The following is an 11,208-nucleotide window of genomic DNA, read 5'->3' on the forward strand; positions in this document are numbered from 1 at the left end:
TTTTTTTTTTTTTTTTTTTTTTTTTTTTTTTTTTTTCCTTTTTGTAATTATCTGAATTTGGGCGTAACACGTAATCCTTCCCTATGGTTTTCTTGTCTCCTTCCATGAAAACCCATGCTTTCATTGGAAAAAAAAATGAAACACAACAAAGGGGCATACAAAAAGAAACGGCAAGGAGAAAAACTAAAACACATCGACTCCAATAAAACAAAATAAAATCTCAAGCATAATTAAAGAATCTGTGAACAAGTAGACAGCAATAGAAAGATCGAACAAAAAAAATCCTGACAAGACAAGTGTAATTATTCAACCAGTTCAAATATCATTAAACATGCAACAATAAATGTCTGAAGTGCTGCATGCATAAGATAGACTACAGAACTTCCAAAAATAAAGAATTGATTTGATAGTATCAAAAATGGGAGTGCATCTCCAGCCCCCACGAAACTAATCCTAATCAATTGATATCTTTTATTTTGAAGTGTTAAATTGACCTGAGTGAACTGCAACCAGAATGTACAAGTGTTGATTTTATACTATTGACCTTACCTGCATCACGTGAAGTTTGTGCACCATTCTTTCCATCCTTTTTCATGCCATTCTCAGTCTCTGAATCAAGCTCCTCATCAGCAAAGGAACTTTTTAAGGAAAGATCAACAACAGCATCATCCCAACTCTTTGCATCCCACTCATCCTCATCCTCATCCTCATCCTCTTTTCTAATTTCACTATCTTCAGAAGCCTCAATAATATCCGATTTTTCCTCCACGTGCATCGACTCAACAGGTTCAATCTTCTCAGACTCCAATATTTCAGAATCTGCCACATCTTTTTCTTGTATCTTTTCTTCTGTATGTTCCATCACCTTAGTTTGCGCACTACCATTTGTTTGATGATGGGTAGGTTTTGACTTCTTTGTCTGGTATTTTGGTCGTTTGGTTGGTGCACTAGGGTCAGATGCAGTCAGTGGCAAACCCCCTGAACTTGCTAATATCTGGTTCCTCATTGCCTCCAACCTCCGTTGTTCTTCCTTTTGTTTCCCTGTTAACAGCTTGCCTTCTTGTTTCTTCTTTAGGAGCTTCTCTTTTTCTCTTTCCTTTTTCCTACGCTTAGCCTCCTCAGCTTGCCTTTCAAGTTCTTCTTGCCTCCGTCTCTCTTCTTCCTCCTTCCTCAATTTCTCTTCCTCTTCCCTTTTCCTTCTCTCTTCTTCTTCTTTCCTCCTAGCCATAGCCTCTTGCATCTCCCTAACATGCTTTGGCACTTTCTTATCTGGCACTTTACTCTTTGCAGCACCTTTTTTGGGTTCTATAATTTCAGTCTTTACCTCCTCAATTTTCTCATCATTCCCTTCAGCAGCTGCTGCCGCTGCAGCTGCAGCCTTTTTCTCCTTTTCCTTCTCCTTTTTCTTTTTCTTCTTCCTAGCTGCAGCCGTTTCTGTGCTCTCTTCTTCAGCTTCCTTTTCAGCTGATGCATCAGGAGGAGTTACAAGGTCAGGTGGGTTCTCAACTTTGGCCTCTTGTGAAGAAAGAGGAGGGTCTGCTGGTTTTGATATAGTAGGCCCCTCTCCTAGCTCAGCAAGAATCTTATCCAAATCATCTTCTTCTTGAGCAGTCCTTCCACTCTTCTTCTTTTTCTTTTTATTTTTTGAAGTTTCTGCTACCCCCTCCGTCTTGTTAGCTTTAGATAAATCAGAAGCAAAACTGCTACTTGCTGAATTAAGTACTTCAGGTACAAATACATCTTTAACATCATTGCCCAGCAGATTTTCATCACTTAATGTGCTAAAAGGACTGCTGCTTTTCTTCTTAGAGGACTTTTTCTTGCCAGAAAACGCAATAACATTGTCATCGTCTTCATCAACACCATCATTTTGTAATTTATTTGGCTCTGAAATAGAAAGATCGCCATCATTATCTTCATCAGCAAATGCTACACTAACCGAATTGCCACTTTTCTTCGAACCCTTAGCTGACTTCTTTTTCTTACCAGAGAAGCTAATCGTTGTAACATCTTCATCCTCAACCTTATCACCATCTCTGTCCTCATCCTGATAATCAAGACCACTAAAACCTGAAAATGCATTCACACCCTTTTTGGCACCTTTTGATGACTTTTTCTTACCTGTAAATGCAATAACAGGCTCATCATCAATCCCCTCGTCAACTTTGTTCTCATTATCAATTACATCCTCAGCTTCCTCATCATCAAGGGCACTGAATGCTGACACTGCAGAAAAAACACTCTTCTTGGAAGACTTCGACGACGACTTCTTACCTGAAAACTTGATTTCAGAATCATCCCCTTCATCGTCATCCTTTTCTGCAGTTAACACAGATTCATCATCATTATCAGCACCATCCTCTCCCTCCTCCTCAAGTAAACCAAAGCTGGAAGCAGAAAAAGCACTGCTACTTCCACCCTTCTTCGACTTACCCTTCTTCTTCCCGGTGATAACAATTTCTGAAACACTATCCACATCATCATCCTCATCATCATCCCCTTTAACTTGTGAAACTTTTGAATTTCCCTTCTTACCCTTCTTTTTCCCAGTTATCACGACCTTCTCCTCTTGAACTGGGGCTTCTTCAGGCAACTCGGTTCCGATGGAGTACTCATCATCGTCTACTGCAAATGTCTTTTTCTTCGACTTCCCACCACCCTGAGCTGCCGCTGGGGCGCTGTCATCATCCCGTGCAGTAGGCTTCTTTCGACCCATAGAAATATCGCCAAATTGAAACGTTAAACCACCAACCCTAGCGCTTCAGAAGTCCTATCTGCCATAAATTAGGCCCATCAACACCAATCAGCAACGTAATCAGATCTCTCTTCAACAGAATAAAATCCATCAAAACAATAGAATATAGAACATATATAAAAACCAATAACATCATTAAAAAAAAAAAAAAAAAAAAAAACACACACACACACACACAANCACAATGAACCTTAACAGAGATTTGGCGTACCCAGAGAGAGATGGAAAAAAAAAAACCAAAGTAAGGGTAGAGAGATATTCAGGAAGTTGGCGACTGGGATTGGGAATGTGGGAGAGGTTCGTAGAGCCAGTGCAGAATCACATAATCAAAGCGGTCGATTGAAATTCAGTCTGATTGGAAATCCTGTTTTGATCCCAAAAAATATTTACATCCATCCGTCTAGTAGTCGATTTAAGCAGGATTTGAAAATAAAGATTTGACCTAATTCCAAATTAAACAAAGAAAATAATTAAGATTCGATTACGGAGGCGTGCAATTGCAGCAGAGACGTAGAGAAGAAAGAAAAGTGGCGATAGTGGGCGTGCCGGCGAGCAGGTGCGGCCAATATCGGAGAGTGAGGAGAAACAGAGCAGATTTGCTGAGGGAATGAAGGCAGAAGGCTAGGGTTTAGATTTTTATTTTTTATTTTTCCTGTCATGTGATGAAAATTGGAAAAGAAAAAGGAGAATACGATTTAAATATAATAAAATCTTTTTTACAGCTCACTTGTTGAAATTTAGAAAAGTTACTATTTATTTTTAGTTGAGAATGGGGTAATGGAATATTTAGTAATTTAATTTTTATATTTATGATTTAGTTTCTTACATATAAATAGATAAATAAATAAACTAATTTGAGAAATAATATATTTATTATACACATTGCATTGATCCAAATATTACAACGAGAGTTGCAAGTCCGTACCTAAGAAAACGAATTTAATTTTAGAACAAAAGCTCATATTTAAATTGAAAGAAGTTTAAGCTATTCCAACGTAATTACGTTTTGAATAACCAAAATCGTTTACAAACATAAGTTCAAAACAACTTTACAACAAGTAAGTCCAACAGATGTAGGCACCGAAAAGTCTAGAACCTAAACAAAACTCTAATAAAACTAACTTCATATCTTCTTAGCTCTATGACGCCATCATCACTAATTGGCAACTCATATACTATATGTATAGCTAAAGGTAACATACACGAGTATAAAAATACTCAGTAAGTAGCTCATTCAAATGCTCATAATAGATACCAAAACACGTTCATACACCTTATATATAATAACATGTGTCTATACATAGGCCTCTCGGCGTAATATCCTTAAGGTGAGCAACCTCCGCATCCTCTGAATCATTAGAGACAAGTTGTTCATCTCTCTCTAGCACATTTCCATATCAAAAATCATGAAATTTAGGAATTTTGGTTATGCTCATCATTGTGAACACTGACATATGTTCATGAAAAGGTGAAATTCGACCTCCACGATCATCCAACATCATGACATATATGGCTCATGTCACACTAGACAATCCATGTGTAATAACCCACTTTCTAAGGCTTCAAATGGTGGATTGTCACGTAGATGTAAGGGTAAAAAGGGCTATCATTTTTTTTTTTTTTTTTTTTTTTTTTGTTAAANAGATAACACAAAGAATTAGTTAAATATTAATAAGAGGAGTCTTACATTGAAAACGTTAAAACATACAAACATGCTCGTGTAAGTTATATAAAACGTTTACAAAATGACATGAGTTCTAAAAACAACATTCAAAATATCAATATAGAAAGCGAAGACTCAATTTAAAGGTTCTCCTTGCATCTGAATGGCTCCATATTCTCATGCCAATGACAGATAATCTATGATCCATTTGAAAAACGAAGAATAGTAAGAATGAGTATTAAAATACTCGGTAAACAACCTAGTTATAGGCTCACATCGAAACTTCTCTTTATCTTGTGTTTCTTAAAGTTATGTGTTTTGTCATGGGTCCTAGAGTTAGTCAATTTCATAGCTTTATACAGTGTAGCCTTATTAAGCTCTTGCATTCATATACTCACCAAGGGTGTAAGTCACCCATTTGAGTATAATTAGGGTTCTAGGTGCCCTTGACCTTTTTTTTTCTACTTCTCACGGTCCATCTAGTAATCACACTTCCTAAGCATAAGTCGAGATGCTCATATCTATCTCAGACTCTAAGAGTGAGTCCAGTAGGTATGAAGGAGTTGTCACTCTTTATTGGCAGCCTCTTGTCTCCTTATAAACTCCTTACATGCCTACTACTGAGTGTTAGTTGGAAGCTCCCCTAATAGTACCTAAGAAGCCCCTTATCTCTAAGTCATTCCAAACTCTTAACCGTGCAAGATAGGCCCTCCAATAGGCACAATCAGAGTTCCTTCAATAGTGCCCTCTAATGTGTCATATGCCCTAAGTGGGTGACGTCACATTCCTATATATGAAGTAGACCCTCACTAGTCGATGTAAGTTTACGATTAGGGACCGTGCCTCAACTGTCCCTACATAATACTAATCAACCTCTTATCATGTTTCTAGGGGACAATATCAACAATAAATCACATTCATCATGCATAGTTAACGTGGTCTATTCATTCATATCATGTCACAGTCCCAACAACACAAATAAATCAATCAAAACTCAATATTATAATGTTGAAAGTTTTAAATCATGTTTATGAGCTAAACTGATAAAAATTCTACTTTTTTTAGAAGCATGTTGAAGACCTTAACGAGCGTTAAGAATTTTATCTAGTAGAACCTTATAGTAATTCATGATCTAAATGAACTCCAAATAACTTGAAATTTTGTATGAGACTTATTCATGATGATGTCCTTGTGATGTTTCATGATCTAAAGAACCTCAAGTGATTGGAAGCTTAATGTGAGACTTACTTATAAGAATATAAATGATTGGGTTTATTTCATGGTAAACCAAGATTAAGGTGGAAAATGACAAAAATGTCTCTAATGGACTTTTAGAAGGATTTATGGCTCTAATGATCTCCAAACATGATATTGAGATTTATACACTAAAATTTTTTAATGGGCTCTCTGATGGCACAGTTAAACTTAGATGTTTGATGATACCATACATGTCATTCTTGATGTATGAAGGTTTACTAGATTCTTAAGGGTGCTAGGAGGCTTTAAACTCGTCTCTTGTTTCTAGGACATATAGGACTAGCTCATCGAGCTATTCCATACTCTAGGTGCACATAGGTCTAAGCCTTTGATCGTTGCTTACGATCCTAGGATGTAGGGTCTACTAGAAACATACTTACCTAGATCAACATGTAAGTCGCTCTAACTGTAGTGCCCTAAACTTAACCCAGTTCTCTTGTGCGTGCTTTGCTAGGGATATTACCTAGAGAATGATATACATATTTTAAATACTTGTGCAAGCTTGTTAGGGAGATATCATATTAATCACCTAAAGCATTGAACACATAAACTATAACATTCATCCAAACAAACAAGGTCAATAGAGAGAAAGGAGAATGGAATTTTGTGATCTATGCCTCGGGCTATTGATGGATGTTATCTAGATAAAATCCATCAATAGCCCGAAGCATAGATCACAAAAGTCCATTCTCCTTTCTAACACAATAGAAAATCATATAAAAAACATTAATCACAAATCTCAAAATAGGGGCGTTTTGGTAATTTCTTACATTTTGTGTATCATATTTGTCCATATTGCCCCACTCATAAATAAGATCAGCATGCATCTCATAACCTCATTCTAGGAGCACAATGGTCATTTTTCATAACATATTGATAATGCATTCTCATCTAAAATTGTCCATTTAAAGTCTTAAACATGCATACTCTAACCATCTCATAACATCCTAGTGATCCCTACAAGTATTGCTTGCCTAAAGTTTGCGTGCCTATCAGGATGAACCATGCCTTTTCGAGCTAGCTTTTCAAGATGTTAGAGTTTTAAATCTTCTGAAATTTCTTTTTGTAGGTTCTCACTCGAGTCAAAATAGGGTTAGTGTTGAGATCAAAGCGAAAAACAGTCAAACGAAGGTCAAATGGGGCAAAAAGGAACCTACACGCGACACACGCTCTTTCACATGTCAGTCTTTGATTCATGCATTTGGCTTGCACGGACTAAGTTTATATTTATTCCTTATTCCTTATCTTTTTCTTTCTTCATCCATAATAATCTGATTAGGGCACTAATAGACACCTCACTCGAAAAGAGAGGCTAGAATGACTCGTTAATGGGAGTGTTACATCTAGTTTAACAAAAATTAAGAGGAGAGTGAAGAGAGGTTTCTCTTTGTTAGCTAAATAGATAGCTAAATAGAGGGGATTATTTTCTCTGTCCTCAACCCTACCAATTTGTCCAACTTCCGCCTCACTAATATAATTTAAATTTTTAGAAATTAAGTTGAGCCTTAAATCATGTTTTTTTTTTTGCTTAGAAAATATTATTAGATTTATTATAATGTTTTACCCTTTTAAATTATATTGAAAACTGAAATAATCTTATTAAAAAATATTTGAAATATATTAAAATGCGAAAATTCCTCCCAATACTTGCAAAAATAAATTGAGAATTTCGTGGGGATAAGGATTAAATTTCTCGTCCCGCCCCATGAACATTTCTAAGAACTATTAAACCATTAGCTACAAAACCGATGTGTATACGAGAAATTTGACCTAGTTAATTAAGCATACAACTTTTTTTTTTGAATGTTACATCTTTAAGTTCAATATCGAAATTCTGTATATCTACTCTATAAACGGTTTATTGCCCATTTTATTCATATTAGACTCAATCATTGTCGACTAATTTAATTGGCCAAATTAAACTTATAATTCAGTAAAAAAAAAAAAAAAAAAAAAAAAAAAAAAAAAACATGGGGAAAAGNTGAAAGAAAGTATTATTTAACAAATATATGTAGGATTAAATTTAGCTATGCTAAAAAATCTTATTACATATATTTTATAAAAATTAAAAGCATTTAAATTATTTTATCGTAACAATATATATATATATATATATATTCCCTTTATAAACCAATCACATTATTGTTTAATTTGTTTTTTAAGAAATTAATTTTAATATATAATAAAACAAAATGGAATAACACGTATATTAGAAGACGTAGAAAAATAACCCGTGGAAAGAAAGGGAAACAAGAAGGGGGGGGGGGGGGGGGTAAGNATAGGGATTAGAAAATCGGTCTGCTAAACGACACCGTTTCTCAACTCCAAGCTGGCATTCGGTCAGTTCTGCAATTGCATATAAATTGCAAATCCCAAATGCGAGAAGAAAAGAAGGAAAAGAAATGTTCGTCATCATTTCCAAATTTCTCCTGTCACTTGCTTCTTCTAGGAATTAGGGTCGAATTCTTTGCGAGTCTCATCGAATTCGTCCTGTTTCCGTTTGATTTCAATTCTCAGCAACAGATTTATGATTTTATTGATTTAAGCTGTTGGAATTGGTGCGCCTTAATTTGGCTAGGCTAGGGCTTGTTGCTCCCGGATCTGCGGGAATTCAATGGCGGATCAGGAGGAGGAGGACCTCCGGACAGCTCTACGGATGAGCATGCAGCAGCTCTCTCCGCCGGAACCCAAACGTAGCAAGCCTAGGGATTCCCCAGTCGGAGCTCCGACTTTCTCATCGGAGGAGTCATCGGAAGTGAAGACCCGGATGATGCAGCGGGAGCTTATGGCTGCTGCTGCTGAGAAGCGAATGTTGGCCTCTAAAAGCTATTCCGAAGCAGTTGGCTCTGCATCGAAGTCGGTGAAGAAAGAGAAGGAGTTCGGTGTGAAGGACGTGAATTTGGGGAAAAAAATGTTGGAAAGTGAAGCGAACCAGTTGTTTTCAATGGTGTTCGGGGACAAGGTTTCCAAAGAAATACTTGCGCAATGGAGCAATCAGGGCATAAGGTGTGCTAATTCTCTGTTCTAGCATCGCCTTCTGAGGGAAGTCTAGGTCTTGGGATGGGTATTAGTCTAATATATGTCCTGGTTCTGCTATCATCCTTTATGTTGCAACTTGATTTTTGTATGATAAAGGAACGATATTGTGGCATAAGAGGGCTGCAAGTGGAATAGACGGCTCATAGTTAGAATAGGGCGTCACATTTTAGAAATTCAAAAGGTGCCTTATTTTGTCGATATATCTGTATCTGAAATTGATTCTTTATATATTACAGCATTTCTTTTTCATTCTTGAGTTCATCAATTTTGGTTCACTTCCACTTAAATAATTGTTGGCAAATTTTAATTGCGTTGTGGTTCAAATGTACCATTCCTTTCCTTGAAAAAACTGGTTTACGTAGTTTTACTTTATGTTATAAGAAAAATAAAACATGTATGGCATGTTCATTTCAATACCCACACTGGCTAATACGTAAGAACTTTCCATAGGTTTAGCCCCGATCCAGAAACGTCAATGGGCTTAGTGCAGCATGAAGGTGGCCCTTGTGGCGTCTTAGCGACTATTCAAGTAATCCCTGATTTCTCAGAATATAGTCTTTATCATCGCACATCTAATTTGACATTTTAGTTGAAAATTGTAATGCTTCAAAATATCTGCCTTTTCTTACTCTGCACATGTATTTATGGGTATGGTATCCGTAAGGAATATCTGAAGTCCTCCCCCATTTATTGTTTTCCTGTTAGTTCAAAAAAAAAAAAAAAAAAAACAAGAAGGAGAATTTGAGGCTAGTAGTAGTATTACATACGAGTTTATCTTTCTGATGCAACCTGCTAGGCTTTGTTGAGTTGGAGATTATTTTTTTGTTTGCCAGTCTATTTGTAGATAATTTGACATCAAGTCCTTACTTTGTGATAACTATGAGTTTCGAAACGTGAATTTTCTTTTGAAACATGTCTCTAATAGATAACCAACAATTGTTAAATTGTGATAGTTACATAATTCTTCTTATTTTATGTTGATTTCATCTAAAACTAAGTACATGGTTAACTTTAGATCCCTTAGCACATTTGTATAGCCAAATTCAACTCGATTTTTCATGGACATCAATCACTAGCTAGATATGGGAAATATTTGATGCTAGATTCTTGTCCTCGTGTGGATGGCCTAGGGAAGTGATGTATAGTAGTTTTTTCCCCCCCTGAAGAAATTGAGTTTTTATGAAGAAAAATGATAGAATTCCCAAGGACCAACAAGCACGGGTCAACAACAAAAAAACAGATGGCCTAAAACAAATAATAGCCCAAAAAAGGAGTTACGTTAGACCCTAACTTAACAAAACAAGGAAGGTCTCAATTACAATATTATTTAAATACAAACGCACCAAGAGAGGCCTTAAACCTCACCAAAACTCCTTCCACTCCCCCTAAATATTCTGTTGTTTATCTCAATCTAGATTCACCTTAAAATAGTATAAAACTCCACAGAGTGCTGCCCTTATCCCCAAAAGATTATCATGATAAGATGGAAGGTGACACTCTCTGTAAGTCTTGCCATTTAAAGACTTTGACCTTCTAGGCAATATAAGGACTCCCAATTATATAAAGACTTTGACCTTCCATAAGAAGGAAAATAAAGGAGAGCCAGAAGGACCACTTAGAAGGGGAAAAAAAAGAACCACGTGAAAAATCCTTCAAATGTTTAGGAAGCCAAAAGCAAACATTCTTACTACATGGTCCCTCCCAGAAAAGAGGAGATTGAAGCAGAAACATACAAGGACTCCCAATTATATAAAGATGATACAAGGCGAAAAGTCGAACAAAGAGGAACTTCGCTTCCCTTGGGTTTTTTTGCACACTCTCTAATTGAGAGGCCTTGTGTCTTCTTTCGACTTTTCAAGGGTGTTGTGTTTTTTGAGGGGGAGGGACGCTAGGTACTGGACCCTAGATCCATCTAATAGATTATATTGCACCTCTTTCTTTAGATTGCTGTTAGGCCTTCCTCCCCCTTTCTGCCTTTGCTTTCTCCTCTTGAAGATTCATAGGAAAGTATATTTTTCGATGTGTCAGGTTTTTCATGGGAGAGGTAGACCGCATCTGGAGACATTCTTTTCTTGTGTTATTCATGCAATGGTGCATCCATCCTTTGTAGGCGTCGAGTTGGGAATTTGTATCACCTTTTGTGGGGTTTCCTGGTTGTCCAGTCCCATTGGGCCCATTGGTTGGATTATTTCAATTTATGTTTGGTTTGGCATTGGGAATGTTTTGCAGTGATTGAGGAGGTTCTCCTGAGCTCACCTTTTCGTGAGAAGGGCATTGTTTTTGTGGCATGCAAGTTTCTTTGTGGTGTTTGTGGTGGCTCTAGCTTTAGAAGAATAGTCAAATTTCTAGAGAGTTTGAGTGGTTTGTGACGAGGCTTGGGTGTTGGTGAGGTCTAATACCTCATTGTGGGCATCAATCACTAGATTTTTTTTTTTTTTTTTTTTTTTTTTTTTTTTTTTTTTTTTTTTTTTTTTTTTTTTTTTTTTTTTTTTTT

General features: G+C 36.5%; 2 protein-coding genes and 1 long non-coding RNA gene across 5 annotated transcripts in view; 2 read left to right on the plus strand and 1 right to left on the minus strand.

Moving 5' to 3' along the window:
* LOC111480504 (eukaryotic translation initiation factor 5B-like) overlaps window positions 1-3,410 on the minus strand; it is a 15,990-nt gene extending 12,580 nt beyond the window's left edge. Inside the window, exons 1-3 of one of the 3 annotated variants that reach the window (XM_023125580.1) lie at window positions 3,241-3,410; window positions 2,967-3,119; window positions 550-2,774 (exon numbers count right to left, since the gene is read on the minus strand). In XM_023125580.1, coding sequence (XP_022981348.1) covers window positions 550-2,716 — 2,167 coding nt within the window. In that variant the 5' untranslated portion in view covers window positions 2,717-2,774; window positions 2,967-3,119; window positions 3,241-3,410. Of the gene's footprint in view, window positions 1-549; window positions 2,775-2,966 lie in introns of all 3 variants that reach the window. The other 2 variants (XM_023125582.1, XM_023125581.1) reach the window with 2 other exon arrangements.
* Window positions 1-11,208, plus strand: part of LOC111480548 (ubiquitin carboxyl-terminal hydrolase MINDY-3) — a 25,061-nt gene that overhangs the window by 7,855 nt on the left and 5,998 nt on the right. The window contains exons 3-4 of the mRNA XM_023125652.1: window positions 8,067-8,681; window positions 9,165-9,243. Coding sequence (XP_022981420.1) covers window positions 8,290-8,681; window positions 9,165-9,243 — 471 coding nt within the window. The 5' untranslated portion in view covers window positions 8,067-8,289. The remainder of the gene's footprint in view (window positions 1-8,066; window positions 8,682-9,164; window positions 9,244-11,208) is intronic.
* LOC111480742 lies at window positions 9,251-11,100 on the plus strand. Its single transcript, XR_002717917.1, has 2 exons — window positions 9,251-10,820; window positions 10,944-11,100. It is a non-coding gene; the product is annotated as an uncharacterized LOC111480742 (long non-coding RNA).

The sequence above is a fragment of the Cucurbita maxima genome, unplaced genomic scaffold (genome assembly GCF_002738345.1).
Source record: "Cucurbita maxima cultivar Rimu unplaced genomic scaffold, Cmax_1.0 Cma_Scf00006, whole genome shotgun sequence".
Lineage (NCBI taxonomy): Eukaryota > Viridiplantae > Streptophyta > Magnoliopsida > Cucurbitales > Cucurbitaceae > Cucurbita > Cucurbita maxima.